This window comes from Mesocricetus auratus, unplaced genomic scaffold (assembly GCF_017639785.1).
Source record: "Mesocricetus auratus isolate SY011 unplaced genomic scaffold, BCM_Maur_2.0 Super-Scaffold_6730, whole genome shotgun sequence".
Taxonomy (NCBI): Eukaryota; Metazoa; Chordata; class Mammalia; order Rodentia; family Cricetidae; genus Mesocricetus; species Mesocricetus auratus.
In genome coordinates, this window is record NW_024429184.1 from 66,568,308 (window position 1) to 66,587,543 (window position 19,236).

General features: G+C 42.8%; 1 protein-coding gene across 2 annotated transcripts in view; it reads right to left on the reverse strand.

Moving 5' to 3' along the window:
• Nucleotides 1-6,346: 6,346 nt before the first annotated feature.
• The window catches only part of Dnajc5b (DnaJ heat shock protein family (Hsp40) member C5 beta), a 73,006-nt gene continuing 60,116 nt past the window's right edge, over nucleotides 6,347-19,236 (reverse strand). The window contains exons 5-6 of one of the 2 annotated variants that reach the window (XM_040741462.1): nucleotides 17,413-17,589; nucleotides 6,347-6,669 (exon numbers count right to left, since the gene is read on the reverse strand). In XM_040741462.1, the coding sequence (XP_040597396.1) occupies nucleotides 6,613-6,669; nucleotides 17,413-17,589 (234 nt within the window). In that variant the 3' untranslated portion in view covers nucleotides 6,347-6,612. The remainder of the gene's footprint in view (nucleotides 6,670-17,412; nucleotides 17,590-19,236) is intronic. The other variant, XM_013110937.3, reaches the window with a different exon arrangement.

Sequence of the window (19,236 nt, forward strand, 5' to 3'; positions counted from 1 at the left end):
ACGGGAGGGGGGGTTCCATAATGATGTCTGAGGGAGGCTCACAGAGAAGACATTTGAGAAGAGGTCTAGAACAGTTGTTCTCAAACTGTTTCGATCCCTTAGAGGAGGAGCCAGATGACCCTTTGATGGTTTGATTCATAACAGCAGCAAAATTATGGTCATGAAGTAGCAGTGAAAATAATTAAGGGTTGGGGGTCACCACAACATGAGGACTGCATTAAAGGGGGGCAGCATTAGGAAGACTGAGAACCACTGTACTAGAAGATTCATCTTCATCTCCCAAATCCAACTGTGCTATGGTCTGAATCTAATTCTAGGTCAGGGCTGTAGCCTAAGAGAGTAGCACGGTCTTTCACTCAGGGAAGCTCCAAGTTCTCCCTGCTAGGGTGTGCACTCTGCAGAGGCTTGTGTCTTGGTCCTCTGGTGACTTTCCAGTCCTTGTCTGGCTCTAGCCTGGCTGTTTCTGAGGACTCGATGTCTAAGCCTGTATGATTCTTTGAGGGGGTCCCTTATCTTGTCAGGACAAGCTATGACTTACTTTTGTCACTCAGGCATCCAAGTGTCATCCAAACACTGGGCTGGTTCTCTGTAGGGTCCCAAGTCTGGACTTCTAGGAAGCTCTCCCAATACTCCAAATCTACATTGAGTTTTAAGGACCTTAACAATCTAGGCCCTTCTCAAGCTTCAGCAGCCACTGTCTAACAGTCCAGGCTCCTAAACAGATGCCTGGGTGGTGCACCCTGTTAGTGAGGTAGGCCAGGCAAGGTGAGACACCACAGGATATGTGTGGCTGGGTTGCTAGAGTGCTTGCCAAGTACACATGGAAGTCTGGGGTTAACAATCTGTAGCACTGTGGTGTGTATGTATACCTGCAGGTCAAGCACCTGGCAACTGGGGGAAGCTCAAGCTAGGAGTTCAAGGTCATTAACTGGTTAAGTACACCACTGTGGTTGGGGTTGATTCACAACCCTTTGGGGCATCAGGGTAACTAGAAAGTGTGTCGGCACAGAGTGGACAGTGGGGGTCATATGGGAAGAAAGAGGAAAGTGAGAGATGGGAAGACAGGCAAGGAGTGAAATCAGAGATGGAAAAGATGAAGTTAGAGACCAGGGATTAAGACAGGAGGCAAATGTAGGAGTTAGGAGGACAATGAGGAAACAGCAGTGTACCAGCTGTGCTAAAGCTATACTATGTTCGGGACAGCAGAGGATGACCCCGGCTAAAGTCTGTTTTCAGATCAAGGTGAGTCTCAGATGTTGTCTTCTAAGTCTAGCCAGGAGTTCCCCTGAAATCTCCCTTGGATCTTGGATCAGATGTAAAAACAGGCAGGTTTCCTGCTGTGGCTGTTAGAAAGTTCAGCCCTCAGTTATGTCAGGGAAAACAAGCCCAGCTTCTGGCTGCAGCTGCCCAGCTCTGCCCAATGAAATTTAAACTATAAACCCACTCCCATGTCTGGTGCCCCAGATAGCCCTTGGTATAGGTCCTACACTGTCTTGCAGCACTTTATCCCTTTAGAAGCCTGTAAGTGCGGGAGACATGCTTTGTCACATGGGCTGCTATTGTGATCTCTCCCTCAGAACCCTTGCTGCTGTGACTGCTCACTGAAAACTGTCTCAGGGTCCTACAGCCTACAGAATCGCCGGCTTTGATCTAACTGTTCTATCTGGTGTCTGCGAGGGAAATCCTGCTTTCCTTGAGCTTTCTCCATTCCAGAACTGTACGTTTTGGCTCATGGCTTCTTTCCTCCATCTTCAAGGCATGTCTTTGATAACTCCTTGATATCCCACTAAGAGCATTCTTTTGCAGGTTAAGGATTTCTGTGGTTTTACTGGATCTGTCTGTAAAATATACGGTAATCTCATCTCAAAGTTCATATGATCACATCTGCCTGGACCTCTTGCTATAAACTGTGCCAAGTTCACAAATGCTGGGAATCAGGATATGCAGGAGATGGGGTAGCATATGCACATCACAGAGATCATGTGCCTTTAGTTGGAGCCCTCTTTGTATGTCAGGGACCAAGCAGCACCCTTTTAGGTACGTGGATTTCTAGGCTGGCCATGCCAAATGGGTTTTAGCTTACATACCATTTGTAATACAGAAATAGCATATCAGTTACTCTATGATATATAAATATTTTGGAAACCTGAATTTACACATACATATATGTTCTATTCAATCAAAAGTTAGCATCCACATATAAGAGAACAAGTGCAATGTTTGTCTTTCAGTATCTAGGTCACCTAACTCTGAATGATTGTTTCAGGCTCTGTTCATTTACCTTCAAGTTTCATGCTTCTTAGTGGGATGATGTCCCACTGTGCAAATGTACCACATTTCATTGTCTACCCCTCAGTTAACAGGCATGGATGCTGATTCCAGTCTCTGCCAGTAGTGATTATGGATGATCAAGTATCAGGTCCCATACACAGGAGCAGCTGACCAACACAAATCAGATTCTATTGGTTTTATTGTGACTTAAATTATTTTGTTCGGTGTTTTTCTAAGCAAGAAAGAACTTGAAGTTGGAAGGGAAAGGATAGGGAGGATCATGAGACGTTAGAAGGAGGGAAAAGAATATGATCAAAATATGTTGTATGAAATTCTCACACAATACATATTTTTGAAAGATTATATTCTGGTATAGAATGGCAAGGAGGTAAGTAAATGACTGAGATCGTTCACTGTGGTAGCATAGTACCAGGATTAGGCAGAAGCCACCGAAGGCTACTTGACTCTGAATGACCACTACCAAAGCTGATGGCTAGCATCTCACTTTTCTTGGACATCTCCCTCTCAGAAGCATCCTTACTTCTCTGAGGCTGAGGCACTCTCTCAAGAACTTGCTCCCTCATTCAGAGGCATTTATCTCATATTGCTGAAGCAAAAAACCAGCTGGGTTACGTACATTGGCCAGATGCCCTCTGAGAATTTGCTTCTGATTCCAAATCATACCTGGCTGTCACCTTTAGCACCTTTGGACCAAATGCCTGAGCAAGCTAGAAAAGGAAGTTAAAAATTCTATGTGAGGAAGATAAAGGAGGTTCGAGAAAGAGGTGAGCTTGCTATCCAGAATAAGCCCGGCCTTCCGGTAGCCAGAACACAGGAAGGAAACGTCAAACCCAAATTACCCACAGATTGGGCTATTTAGCCTTTTGTTTCCTCCAAATGCAAAGCAGTATTTATTTGTTGGTCACAGAGTTCCCAGCACTTGCTAGTTATTGGGGCTATTAATACTGGGTGTTTCCATGGGTCTTGTTGGGTGAGAGAGTTTATATGCATAAGAAGTCACACTGCATTTGTCTGCTTTGGGCACATCATAATTTGTGTAAAACCAGCTCACATTTGCTAAATGCTTAACGTTCCAGAAGCTGCTTTAAGACAGGTGCTGCATCTGGTCCCCAGCAACTTAGAGGTCAGAGGAGATATGAAGTCAGAGAGAGATTAATCATCTTCTCATCTCTCCTGGTCACAGATGAGGCAGAATAGAAAAACAGCAGATCATGGTGCCATGGGGACAAAAGGCTGGGGACATGAGGAGGCTGTGACCCTGGGATCCCATCTGCTTTTGATGCTCAGAAAGGCAGGAGACCAGGCTTCAGAGGCCGCTGATAGGGGGGTCATAAGGTCCACCAAGATATGTGTGTTTCCCAAAAGGTATAGAGTAACAAAAGCTATAAATAAAGCATGCTCACTTAGGGCCAGGCGATATGTTCTTTAAGAGGGTGTAGGGGCAGTGATTAGGTTGTGTTAAAATGGGCTAAAATGACGTATCATTGTGTATTAGTCAGAGTTCTCTAGAACTTATATAATTTATTAGAATGACTTACAGGCTGTGAAAGTCCAAGAACCCATAGTTGTTCGGTTCACAAGGCTGGGTGTCTCAGCTGGTTTTTTGTCTACACTGGAATCCCAAAGAAGTAGGCTCTAATGCTAGTGAAGGAATAGACTTGCCAGCAAGGTGAGAGCAAGCAGACAAAGAGTGAAAACTTCCTTCTTCCATGCCCTTATCTAGGCTTCCAGAAGAACGTGCAGCCCAGATTTGAGATTTCCCAGCTCAAAAGATCTGAATTAAAGGTGTGTCTTCTACCTCAAAGACCAGATTAAAAGTGGATCTTCGTACTTCAGATATAACTAAGATCCCTCACAATTGCGCCCCCTGCTTTTGAGTTTTGGTTAATTCCAGATGCAGTCAAGTTGACAACCAAGAACAGCCATCACAAATGGTATGCTCCAAGCTCTCTCCTCTCTTGGACTTAGACGTTTCCCATCATAAATATACAACTCTGATTACTGATTGTGATGGTTTAAATGTAATCCGCCCCCACAGGCTCACAGGGAGTGGCACTATTAGGAGATATGGCCTTGTTGGAGTAGGAGTGGCCTTCTTGGAGGAAGTTTGTCACTGGAGGTGTGACTTGAGGTTTCAGATGTTTACCCCAGGCCCGGTGTCTCTCTCTCTTCCTGCTGCCTGTGGATCCCGATGTAGAACTCTCAATGGCTCCTTCTTCAGCACCTTATCTCCTTGTGTCCCACCATGCTTCCCTCCACGAAGATAATGAACTAAGCCTCTATGCTTGTAAGCCAGACTCAGTTAGATGCTTTCCTTTGTAAGAGCTGCAATAGTCATGGTACCTCTTCACAGCTACAGAAATCCTAGCTAAGATACTGATTAAAAAAATAATTCAACTTTTTAAGACAGGGTTTCTCTGTATTGTTTTGGAGGCTGTCAGTCCAGCCCGGCCTCGAACTCACAGAGATTTGCCTGCCTCTGCCTTCCGAGTGCTGGGATTAAAGGTGTGTGCCACCACCGCCCAGCTCAACTTTTAGCCCTGTTACTAATTAAGTCTTTGGACAACGTTAGACAAGGAGTGGTTTCTTAGCAAGCTTTCTAGACGTAACTCGCAAGCCACCCAAACCTACATATAACTATTGTAAAGAAACCTAGTTGCAGCTCTCCCTTAGAGAAGCCTGACATGTCCTATTCGGTGTGCTTGACTCTCTCCTGGAACACCTTTCTTTCTTCAGTCAGCCTGAGTTTGCGTCACATGTGACTCACCCTGAAATCTACTGTCTAAGCCATGCATAGGTTCCATTTCATCTGGTTGAAGGTTTTTGAAAAGAACTCTTCAGGAAGTTGCCAGTGTGGTCTGTATCTGTATCCCCACTGCTGATGACACAAGGACCAGTCAAACATAGGTTAGTTTTCTTAGCTTCCAAATCAAGTCTCTTTCTGGTTCAATGTGTAGGGGGAGAAATTTCAGTCACTGCACAGTCTGAGCAGAGTTTCAGTGACTCTAGAGCTGTCAGAGCTGTAACACTAGTTTTCACTTATGATATATATTTAGCAGCAATTGACTATAATTTGGTGGGGTGGGGAGAAGAAACAAAAGGAAAAGAAGATGGCATTTTATGCAATGTTATACAAAAATATAATGAGAACTTGAAAATGAATATTATATAAAGAACCAAGAAAGGCTCAGAAAAAAGTCGCAAATCGCCTTGGTGCACATGGTTGCTTCGGCATGGTGAGATAAAGGAATCAAACACGCACACTCAAAGGTGACTTTGAAGCTTCGGATCCCAGTGTGCAGAGCTGTTCCCTATAATGAATTTTATGAAAGCGTGTGCTGTGCTTTGCAATGTGACTATGTAGACATCAGAGCCGTACCCCTTACTTCGGATGTGTCTATCTTCCTTATCTGACTCTAACGGCAGGGTCTACACAGACCATTTTATTAGAAAAATGGTTAATTACTTTGGGGACTAGGTCAGGCTCATACTGATTCTCTCCCTTGGTTCTAAGATGGAATCACGTTGAGCATTTTTGACGTTTCAAAGGCTAGTGTAGAAGCATGCACTAACTCTATCTGTCCCTGTTTTTACTTAATCAGTTTTTGATAAACGCCATTTCTCTTTCAGGTCACATTTCTGCAACCACTTTAAATATCGATGAAGGGCTCCACAAACACAGATTCCTCAACTCCTCTCAGAGGGTTTTTTTTATTTTATTTTATTTATTTTTTATTGGTTCTCCGAGACACAGTTTCTCTGTGACTTTGGAGGCTGTCCTGGAACTAGCTTTTGTAGACCAGGCTGGTCTCGAACTCACAGAGATCCACCTGCCTCTGCCTCCCGAGTGCTGGGATTAAAGGCCTTAGTCACCAATGCCCAGCTCCTCTAAGAGTTTTTCTCATGACACATATGGCAAGTGTGACTCCTGTGTTCAGTTAAGTGGGTGAAGAGTGTCTGTTCTTCTACATTAGTCTGGGAGGAATAACGTCTAGCTCACATTAAGACTCCTGAAGACTGTCCACTGCTTCAGTCTTAGCTCATGCAAGCAGCATTGAACAACTCTTTGGGCCTTTATTCACCAAACTGAATGCTTTTCATTAGGAATTCTACTCAAGGAGAAAGTCTGAGAAAATCATGTAGCAATCATCTTCCCCTTAACCTAAAAATAAAATACGAATGTGAATACGTTCACAGCATTTCATGTCCCCACCTCCTCCTTAACACCCAGAGACATGGCTGAACCCAGAAGAGGTGCTGTGAACCCTTCATGGGCCCAACATCAGGAGTCTGTGCAATAACTTCGAGATCCTTCACTGATTAGCTGCGTCTTCTCATTTGCATTTGTAGGCTGGAGAACAACCGGAAAGTCCATATCTGGTAGAGAGGGGACACAAAGAAGCATTAATCAGACCTTTTTTTTTTTTAACCAAATTCCTTTGATAATGGGACAATAGGCAGTCGTTTTGTTGAAATAAGCAAATCAACTCACAAGACATTGCCTGAATTCTTCAAATTTTGCTAATTGCAGGATGATAACTAAACCCAGGTTGGACATTGCACATTCCAGGTTCCATTTTTCATGAAAGCTACAGCATGTATGAAAAATGTCATTTATATGGAGGATGAGCTCTAGAGTCTTGTAGTCCACAACTGAATGCATGGCTTTTGTTGGGACTTGACTTAGTGCTCAGAGCTTGCTTTGCTGGAGAACCCAAGAGAAAGTTTAACACATAAAGCTAGTGTCCAGAGTAGCCACACTTGCTCTTAAGTCTACATGAAGTTCTGTTCTAGTGCTCAGCTGAAGAAGTTTCCTTAAAAACGCTTGATGACAAACTAACAAGCTCACAAGTTGGCAGCCCATGTCTTTTCAATATCCAAGTCTTCTAAAAGAAGACACCCAGAAAATCATTCAGCACAAAACTGTTGGGCTCTCGGGGACCTAGCAGAAATGAATGACTTCACACTCCACCTAGCACTAAAAAGTCCCTATAAGATTACAAGGAACTTGAGCTTATAGTCAACATGCATGCACGCGCTCGGGCACACACACGCACACACACACACACACACACACACACACTCACACACACAAATCATGCTCACAGAAAAAGAAAGAAACATAGAAACAATGTTCATGGACTGAAAGCTGATAGTAACAACAAAAGATGAAATAGGACCCAGAGAGACTTCAATATTTGCATTTATCAAACAGAATGTAAAAGAATAGTGTATTTAAAGTTATCAGACTTTGAAGTCAATAAGAAGCTAGTGATTAAAGTACCTGAAATTACATTTTAAATAACTAAAGAGCTTTAAAAAGCTAGAAAGGGAATTAATGAAGTGGAAGACCTATCCAAAGAGATTATTCAGAACATTACCCAGACACAAAAAGAAAATGTGATAATGGCTTAAAAACTATGAAGGATAGTGTGAAGACAATATGCCTTTAAGGATGAAATTACAAAAGCTGGAAAGTAATATTTGAATTCACAGGCCCAAGAGGCAACTGGATTCTCCTACAAAGTCATGTCTCTTTCTTTTGCTTGCTTCTTTCTCTCCTTGGCTGTGGTGTGTTGGTGTGTGGGACAAGCATACAAGCATGTGTATGTGGAGGCCAGAAGGCAACCCTAAGTGTTGTTCCTCAGCAGCCATTTACCTGGGCCAGTCTTTGGCTCCCACATAGACATGTACTGAACCTTTACCACACATACACATACCACACGTGCATACAAATGTTCAACCTTACTAGTAAACAAAGAGACAAAAATTAAAGCCATGGCACTATGCCATATCCCACACACTAGATTGTCACATATTTCCAGTCTGGCAATGTCAAGTGTTGGCAAGGATGTGAAGCAACAGAAACTCACATGAGCTCTTGGTGGGGATGTAAATTTTTTTCATTTTTCTTTTTTCTTTTTATTTATTCTCTCACAAAAATACATCCTGATCACAGGCTTCTCTCCCTTCAGTCCCCCCTTCATTCCCTTCCCTGTCTCCCAGATCCACTGCTCTTCCACTTCCCTTCAAGAAAAAACAAAGCAAAATAAGAAAACAGGCCTCCTAATGACATCAGCTGGACATGGCATAACAAGATGCAGTAAAACTAGGCACAAACCCTCATATCAAGGCTGGACATGGCAACCCAGTAGGAGGAAAAGGGTTCCAAGAGCAAGCAAAAGAGTCACAGACACACCCCACTCCCACTGTAAGGAGTCCCACAGAAATTCCAAGCTAAAGAACCACAGCATATATGCAAAGGACCTAATACAGACCCATGCAGGCTCCATGGGTGCCACTTCAGGTGGGGATTTAAATTAACTCCTCGGTTTTGCAGGACTTCTTGATGCTACTTAATATATTGTAGGTGCACATACCATGTGTCTAAGGAATTCCAGTGCTGTGTGTAAACACAAATGCCCCTTAGCACTCATGCATTAAGACGTAAGTACAAGATCATTCCTACCAGCTGCATGTAATGGCAAATAAGGTGGGGTTTACTCACGTTCATCACCAGTAAAATGAATACTAAATTAGGGATTCTTTCTCGGAATATTATAACAGTGAGAATAAATAGACAAAATACAGACAAAATAGTACCAGTGGTTTAGACAGTGGATTTCAGGGTGAGCCAAATGTGAGGGAAAGTCAGACTGATTAGAAGCAGGAAGGTGTTCTGGGAGAGAGGCAAGCACATCAGCAAAGTGAATCTCAGTCATGTAATGTTGAGGAGAGCAAAGCAAGTTACAGGAAGTGTTACTGTACAAAAGGGCCATTCATTCAAAGTCCAGAGATGTGCAAAACCAAACGCTCTGCTGATTAGGGATAGGAATATAGTGGGGATATAAATAAAGTAATAGTAGGAAACTCAAGGGGGTTCCTTCTAAGAAGGGAAGAGGGAATGCCACAGAGGAGGGTGACATTACTTTCTCTGATGGGAAAAGTTAGGTCTCAATATTTGCTTGTATCTGTTTAATAAAGAAATAACGACAAGCTCTGAGAAGTGAATTAAATAAAACACCTCAGCCGTCTTTCAGAGAACTGGGACTGACACACCCCTCTGCCTCAGCAGCTGGCAGTGTGAGGCTCTCAATTAGGCAACAAAGTGCTGGGGTAACTTTCCCACTTCCCATGCTTAATGAATATCTTGTTCTACTCAGGCCTGTTTCCTCCATCCCCACCCCGACCCCTTACTTCCAGTCACACACAATTCACCACCTTTGTGTAGCTGCCAAATGTCTCCCTGGACCAAAATGGGGCTGCCCTTTGCTCTCCCTTTTCCCTAGGTCCGGGCAACCACCAACCTGTTTTCTCCTCCACAAATGGCCCTGAATGTTTTTTTATCTGACTGAAAGCACAGCACACTTGTCTTTTGTACCTAGATTCTTTCACTTAGCATCACACCCCCAAGTCTGTCTCTTTACAGAGTGTTCCAGAACTTCCCCGAGTCTCCATGGTTCTCTCTAGACTCCTTTTCCTCTCTCCTAGCTGCCCCTACTGATTTTGAAGCATTGAACCCTTCCTTGTGTAAACACATCTTAGTTCCGGGCTCATTGCAAATAGCACCTTCATGAAGGAAGCTGTTACACTAATTCAGTGATAGAACTGTCTGGTGGAGCCCCCTAATACGCTCCAGCTGTCTTGCCTAGTGTATACAATACCATTCACTATCTTATCTGCAGGATTTAGGGAGGAACTGTACCAAATAATTCTTGGGTCAAGATTTGTTTCTTCAAAGGCTTCCCATCTCCATGGTCCCCTGCAACTTGATCTTTCTGCTTTAAATGCCACTTTTCTGGAAAGCTGTATTAGCCTGAATTTAGGTCAAGCTATTTATTGTTCACTTTGACAGGCCCCATGTTTCTCTTCTGGTAGATTTATTGTGCAAATTGGCTAGCTCTCTGTGTTTCTATATTTAATATTTGCCTCTAAATCTTATTAGCTAGATTGTAATCCTCAAGATTCCAGGGACCAGGTCTGCTAACACACTGTCAACAGTTACTAAGTGCTCAATAAATATTTGATATGGAAAGATGATCTCAGTCAACACACACACACACACACACACACACACACACACACACACACTTCTTACGAGTTATCTTGGCAGTGAAGCATCGAAGGTGCACTTTGTGCTGCCTTGTTGGGGACAGTTCTAGGCTGGCTCACCCATCCTACTGCCCTGGCCTGGTGCCTTAACGCTCGATGATGTCTTTATATGAAGTATCACAGATTCCTAACGTTACTTTCTTTGCACTCTTCTTAGACACTGCTTCCTCATTGCAGGGAAAAGGAGACTAAATATGGAGCCCGAAAAGAGAGAGGAAGAATTTCCTTTTCCCTCAGTGCCCTTTCCCTGGACAGGCAGATGTAATGAATGCTGAACGGTGTTGGATGTGTAATGCATGTCTCTCTATATCTTGGCTGAGAACAAGAACCATATGGCTGCTTCTGCTCAGTGGTTGTGAATTTATTTGAGTTCTATCCAGGTGGAGGGAAATAACAACTAAGCAATCACCATTTTTTCTGGGCTCTGAATCATACTCCTTTAGATCCAAGGTCAGTACTATACACTCTCCTCTCCTTTAGGGATTCTGCTCTACCTCTTTCCATAGAAAGGAAACCACAAGGAATCGTTAGTATTTGCCTGAACAGTTTTCGTTGGATTTAATTCTATTGGCTTTGGCATAAAAGAAAAAAACTGAATTTAGTCCTTATCTTTTTGATTACTGGCTGCAATTTAGGCTTTTGTTACTTTTATTCCTTGTTAAGCACAAACAGGGAGGAGGAGGGGAGAGAGTGAGAGAAATAACATAGCAGAATATGATTCTATCATAGCTGATAGAATTCAGATTTCCTTGTGACCTTCAGATGTCAAAGGGGTGCAGGGTCCAAACAACCTGTTTTAATCACGCCTCTCAACATTCCACACAGTGGAGTTTCTAAATGTGAGAGCAAGGCAATATCCTTTCACTGTTTAGGTTTTAATTCAAAGACTGAAAATTACCCAGGGTAAGTTCTTTTGATATCGACTGGTTTCCAAAAGCATTACAGTCCTTCTAGGTTCGCACTGGGAGGGTATTTTGAGAATCAGGAGACCCCATTTGTGAGCTCTCCAGCTGGCAGCAAATACTGAATGATGGCAATGTTTGAACTGTCTGCTCTTCATTTTTTAACCATAGAGGCTGGGTAACATTCTTCAACACCATCTAAAGAAACAGAGCAACTCAAACAGCTCTCTGTCTTCTGCCAGCAAAGCCACCCAGCGCCCACCACACGGAAGCAGAGACTAGTACACATTTACAATTACAAAGATATCTAACAGTTCAACAGCAGCAACAGCAGCAGCAAACGGCAGGTGTGGCTGAAACACACACACACACATATACACACACATATACACATATACATGCACATACACACACATACACACAGACATATATATACACACACTCATACACATACACACACATATATACACCCATATACACATATACACACACATACACACACATATACAATACACATACACACACATGACAGAAGTGTGTGCAAAGACAAAGCTTCATGTGCAAAATCAGACTTGTTATGTGATTTCAAAGCCAGTTAACATTTCTAACATTTTTAAAGATGACTTAGTAGGTAGAAAGTATTCAAATTTAGATTTTTTACAAATTAAGAAATATAACATTCTATAATATAATATAATTATATATATATAATATAATATGAAATTTGAAGGGGTTAATTCAACCAGAAATTACTTTTCTAGTTAACTCCTTTTATTTTTTCTTTTTCATATTTTCTGTCTTTTTTCTTACTGGTTGAAAATGTCAAACGTGCACATAGTGTGTTTTCATCAATTGCATCATTCCCTCCCTTCCAATCTCTCCTCTGCCTGCTTTTCTCTCCAACTTCATGTGTGCTCTTCTCTTTCTCTCCTCTCTCTCCTCTCTCTCTCTCTCTCTCTCTCTCTCTCTCTCTCTCTCTCTCTCTCTCTCTCACACACACACACACACACACACACAGGCCCATCCACTAGAGCATCAATTCTCAACCTGTGGACTACAACCCCTTTGGGGGGCCAAATGACCCTTTCACAGGGGTTGCCTAAGACCATCAGAAAACACAGATATTTACATTGTTATTCATAAGAGTAGCAAAATTACAGTTATGGAATAGCAACAAAAATAATTTTATGGTTGGGGGGTCACCACAACATGAAGAACTATATTAAAGGGTGGCAGCATCAGGAAGGTTGAGAACCACTGCATTAGAGCCTGACACCATCTCTCCAAGGCTCATGGATCATTGCTAAAGCGAGTTGGAAAGATTCTAAGAGTCAGAAGTAGTAGACTTTTTGCAGGGAAACAATACTTTCTGGACTTGACAGAACTGTTGCTTATATGAACTCGAAGTGGTGTGGCAGCATTTACAAGACTTGTACAAGATTAAGCCAACCATGGAAGATGGGAAGGATCATGCAGTCCCAATTCTTGCTAACTCCTGCTCTCCTTTTGGTTGGTTTTGGTTGGTATAGTAAGGTATAAGGGAAAAGTCCAGCAGTTGTTAACTTTTATCCTGGAAGGAGAAAAGCCTCACTTAAGTTTCATTATATTTCATATTTCAGCATTTCTGGATGAAGAAATAACAGGAGAAAGAAACGCTGCCTTTTAAAATCAGTATTCATGCACAAAAAATAAATTTCTGGACATAACCTTCATTTATGGGTCAAATCTTTAAGCAATGGATAACTAGATGTATAGCACTTAGATGAACAGTTGATATAAACCCCATGCTACCCTATTACTCCACACACTATTTTATCTTATGTTAATTAGCTCCACTCCTTCCCCTCCCAGGGAAATGTGCTCAGTACCACCATCATTCAGACACAGATCAGAGAGTGAGGTCCTCAGATACGGTCTGGTTTTCCACCTCACCAGTCTTAATTTACAGTAAAATTGCCAGTAGGCTACTTGCATCTCTGAATTCGTGGAATGTAAATCTGGACTCAACTATTGCAACTGGTCACAAATGAAGCATAGCATCACTACCAGGCGTTTACACTAGAGAGCCATGGTGGACTCAGGGCACAGTTAGTGAGACCTCAGTTCCAGAGACCCTATACAGAGCAAAGACTGGGATCAAAGACATCCAAATCAGGAAAAGCCCTGTCTCCTTCCACACTGGCTTCTCTCGTGATACCTCCTTCTGACAACGGATACAAAAGACCTATTAAGAGATTTGGCTAGAGGAAAACTGAATTGGAGATGAATTCTGTTTGAGTTCAATGGGACTTGATTTTGCAGCAAATCTGGATATAGCTAGTTATTGCTACCTAGACAGGTGTAGGAATGGCTTAAAGAATACTTCTATATCTCACTATGCCAATGCATGTGCTGGGGCGACATTAAAATCTACACCAGAGACTGCGACACATCATATTAATGTGTCCTGTGGGCTCTGACCCCAGTGAGATTAGGTGTTGTAATGCCAACAAGGTTTGAAATGTGCAGAGTAAATATTGTCTGTGTGGGGCTGGAGAGATGGCTCAGAGATTAAGAGCACTGGCTGTTCTTTCAAAGGTCCTGAGTTCAATTCCCAGCAATCACATGGTGGCTCACAGCCATTTTTTTGTTTTGTTTGTTTTGAGACAGGGTTTCTGTCTCAAAGACCAGGCTGCTCTCGAACTCACAGAAATCCGCCTGCCTCTGCCTCCCGAGTGCTGGGATTAAAGGCGTGCACCACCATCGCCCAGTGGCTCACAGCCATTTATAATGAGATCTTGTGCCTTCCCATGGCATGTAGGCAGAACACTATATAAATAATAAATAAATAAGGCTTAAAAAGAAGTTGTCTATGGAAAATTCTTTCAAATCTTACATTATTAAATAAACTAGATAGGCCTCCCAAATTTGACAATAATCTGTAATGTCAATGTGAGTTGTAAAGCTAGAAGAAATGTTTTTAATTCATCAGTGATAAAAAAGTAAATTTTGGTCAAATACTGTAAAGGCAGAATCATTTTTAGGTTTTCTACAGAAAATGATATAGTACATTTACTTTTCATGAATATGCAATCAAAGAATATGCAGCCATAGGAAAATGCCATATAGATGAGCTGGGTAGCTCATAATTGTATTAACCCCTCTGATTTTGTGACATACATGGTATTTGTCCATTTTTTTTTTTTTTGGGTTTTTTGAGACAGGGTTTCTCTGTATTGTTTTGGAGCCTGTCCTGGAACTCACTCGGTAGACCAGGCTTGGTCTCGAACTCACAGAGATCCACCTGCCTCTGTCTCCCGAGTGCTGGGATTAAAGGCGTGCGCCACCACCGCCCGGCTGGTATTTGTCCATTTTTAAGCACATTAATTTGTTGTGATTCCGTTCTCTCATTTTAAGCAAATACTCAAGTTCAGACAGAAGTGTGTCTTTTTAAAGAGGCCTGCCAAGATTACATAAATTTCAGGTTCCATAAAACCTGGGTCTCCCTAGCATAAGACCTTTCAAATATTTATAAATATGAAAATGTTGTTCCCTTCTTCACTGTAGTAGTGTAGATGTCAGGTCTGACCTCTGTAATACAGTCGGTAACTCTGGGGTACCAGGACGGGGAGAGAAGCACAGACCCATCACCAATCACCCAGCAGGAGGAGCCCCAGGGAGAAGCTGGCACCTAGTCTAAGTTTCTATTCCAGACAAGAGATCTTCCACCAAGGTCTACTGAAATGACCTGCCGGAGCTTTTTATCCAACTCAACGGAGAAAGGGCAGCAAGGCTTTTCAGTAAGTGTGTATGCTGGACTCAGGAGATCTGGGTTCAGTTCACCTAATTTAGGTTTTCCTGCTACAAATAAAAAGGTAGGAAGAATTAGAAGTGCCATGACGTGTGTGAAAACACCACAACGAAACTCCTTGCTTCGCATTTTAATTCAGATGTAGAACTGATTCGGCCTAGATTAAAAAGGATAAAGCTAAAAAAGTTAAGACAAGTCAACACACAGCTGAGGCTGTCATTTCACTGTCCCTCCCTGTGCTGTCAGTGGCTGAGCACTGGGATGACTGATGGGCATAGCAGGGTGATAGGTCATGTGGTCAGGGAGACATGGTTTTATAATACTGCACCCACAGAGACCTCACACCGTAGCCCAGAGACCACCCACGTTCCCCATCTCTTCCCTTGTAGAAACTGACATTTCGGTTTCATTAAAGGTCAGTTTGCTGGTTTTCCTGGTAAGTTACACCCAGAGAAAATGAGTTATAACCACAGAAATGAAGTGTGGCATTTTCTTCCTAATTCTTAAGCGCCTCCCTCACAAGAGAGCATGTGACCCCTACCCTGTAATCGTCACTTGTGAACGAGTTGTGACACAGACACCACCTTTCCCTAATGAGAAGGCCTTTCCATGTAATTATCGCTGCCTAATTCATTTGTTACTGCTCCTGAATGTCTGTTCATTTTGTACATCCTCAATAAAAGATTTAATATTTGTCGCTGTCTATACAAAATAACACAAGGTAAAAAAAGTACACCCATTGTAGTTCCCCATCAGGCCACAGTTAGGTTTCAACATCAGTAACATGATCAGAATACTTCCATGCCCATAGCAAGACAAACAAACAAACAAACAACAAAAAAACCCACAAAACCCAAACCAAACCAAACCAAACAAACAAAGCCCTCTGCCCTCTTTGAGCTCCCAATTCTGAGAGTCTGGGATTCAGTACTATTCGCATGACTAAAGACATCCTTTTGCTGGAGTCTGTATGGTTCATTCACACAATATGTTACTTAGCGTTACATCTGATGGGAAATACAGGCATACAGAAGCCTTTCAACAGTCTCTGGTGCTGTTTTAGTGTGACCAGAGAACCAGGAGAGTGCACCGTTCTGGTTCCAGCAGACCTGAAGACAGTAGCTTCTTTCAGTCATTAAGTAATCCCTTCAGCTGTTTGGGGGGACTTGGGAGTGATGAAGTCTGCACCCCAAGATCATAACGTATTCCACAGGAGAAAGCGACAGCAAGAGTGGCCTCAAGACACAGCAATACAATGGATGGCTTGATCCTAGATTGCTTAAACAAAGACATTGTCCAGGACCATAAAATATCTCTGGTGCTCTGAATTCTGTGAGATCTTCTTTACTGTTTTTATTTTGGATAGTATGAACTTGAAAAATAAAGTAATGTAGCAGAATTGTATGCACACAGACAGACAGACAGACAGACAGACAGACAGACAGACAGTCAAAGGTGACTGAACAGAGTGGAGATGTGTGCACACAAATGGACAGACAGAGGTGGCTGAGCAGAGGGGAGACATGTGCTACATTTTTTTTATAATGTGGAATATTTGTTTAACGATGCAAAGATGTGTTGCAGTCTTTTATGCGGCATTTGTTTAACTCTGTGAAGCTGTGTTACTTTGCCTGTCTAAAAACCTGATTGGTCTAATAAAGAGGGGCCAATAGCAAGGCAGGAGAGAGGAATGGGTGGGACTGGCAGGCAAAGAGAATAATAGAAGAGGGTGGAGGGAGAGAGCGAGGAGAGGAGGACACCAGGAGCCGGCCACTCACCCACACAGCCAGCCATGGAGTAAGGAAAGACATAGACTAGAGAAAGGTAAACACCCAGAGGCAAAAGGTAGACTGAATAATTTAAGAAAAGCTGCCTAGAAACAAGCTAAGACCAAGCATTCATAAGAATAAGTGTCCATGTATTTATTTGGGATCTAGGTGGTGGGTCCCCAAAGAGTTAAAAAAAATCAACTACATTAGCTTTCCAGCACTGGACACTCTCACCCTAACTTCCTTGAACCCAGAGACCATTTCTCTTGTAAAGAGATGGAAAGCGGTACTTGTTTTACATCGACACAGGCATTTAATTATTTCTCTCTATTAATGTTTAGCCTTTCTCTATGCTCAGTCAAGGTAGATGCCTTTTATCTTCTCCAAAATATCCACTAAAGCTGATAGAGTTGGGGGAGTGACCCTGTATGGTCATTGGACCTGTTATTTTGGAAGACCCTGTGGTCATTGGATCTGTTACTTTAGGAAGACCCTGTATCCACTTGGATCTCTGACATGATGCCCATGACCCCTACTCTCAACTTACCCTACCTTTTTCCATGTCAGTCCTGATCTGTTCCTCAAGGTCCTCTGGTGACACGTAGAAGTCCTCTTCTGATGTTGATGATTTGGGTCGACAATGTCCACAACAACAGTTGCAGCAGCAGCAAAGGCAGCAACAAAAATAGCAGCCTGTCAAGAGGCCGATGATGATGAACAGGGCCTAGGGTAAGCATCAGATTCTGAGTGAGGGGCATGCAAAGGAAGATGTAACTAACTATGTACCTCAGAGGTGTGACAACATCTCAACATGCCATGCATCCACACACCCACTCTTATCCTCACCCCTGCAAAAACCATCTTGTACGTTCCTTTTAAATAACTTTTTTCCCCTCACAAACGTTTGTACAAATGAGACCTAGAGGAAATTAATTTCCGTCAGATTAGTGAAGCTTGGCACCTTTTCTTCTCTCTTCTTAGGCTATTTTGAGTAATAAGAGGGAGAAAAGTGAAACAAACACCTGACCAATCTCTGGACAGAATACCCACTGTTCAAGTGAACGAGTTCCACTGACTGGTTCATGGAGGCCAGTCATCACCCCCAAGAGAGTGCACTGCAGGGGAGTGCTCTTGTAATGCCTTCCCTGCAGCCTCAGGTGCCTGTGAGTAACCTGCTCCTGCATAGCCTCTCCAGGACATCCCTACATCCTCACTCTCCTCCCTATTTGGGTTAGGGGGCTTTGCTGATTCTGCTCAGGGTCCCTGGTGTCCCTTCAAGAGCATCCTGTTGGTTGCTCTACCTTCACCCTTGCTTCCTTTGACCCCACCCTGTGCTGGGGTGCTGGAATGAATTATGTGAGACCCTTGTTCTCTGGAACTCATGCAGTGGGTTTCTGCCAACTCTCCCCGCACTAGCACAGCCCTCTTCCCGCCACATAGCTTGACTCTCTGTGTGTGTTTGCTTGCCTAGGCATCCCTGCCCATTCTTCCATTCACACCCACCTGATGTCTAAGATGGCCTCAAAAACCACCCTTATGATGGCTTTCCTGATTCCACTCCAAAACAATGACTGCCTGTCCTTCAGATTCTAATTGTAGGTCAGGCCAACTGAGATCTCTACTCTGTTCTTGCTGACAATTGGAACCCAGACTGGCTGACAGGTCCATCTCATTATACCAGGCTGAATGTCTTACAGGTTACAAACATCAGTCACCTTTCAGCCCCATGGGCCTGGTGGATTACTACCTGATGTGTTGCAGACACCCAGTTCCTACTGAATTAACGAGTATACAAAATAATAGGCAAACAAATCATTTGTTCCTCCCAGGGAACAGCACCAAGATCTCTGCATGAGCACCAATGGCTTGCTCACTAAACAGGAGACACTTTCTCTTGACTTCCCCAATCTGAAATTCCAAGAAAATCACTTTTTTGTCAACTGAGAAAAACCAAATTTATTATCATACATAAAGAAGTTTGCACATCTTAATGCAGATTTTTATATAATCAGTGAGTTGGGGTGAGACACGGATAAAGATCACATATATGCATACACACTTCTTCAGCGACCTAAGAATTCAGTGTTGATATCCCCACCTTCCTTCTCCTCATTACCCGTCTACTTATTACTGAAGATGGCTTGCAGAAAGGGACCTATAATCACACACATTTACAGTCTCTTTGCTATGTGTTTCCATGGTTTCATCGTTTTAGGGAAATTTAAAACCCTCATTTGCCTCCAAGACCTTGCTGTAAGCATTCTCCATCCCTGGCCCTCAAGGACCACTGAGAATTCTTCACCTCTATTTACCCACTTTCTTTGTGCAACCTCCATATTGTTTTCTGATAGCCCCCTTTCAACTCTGTCCT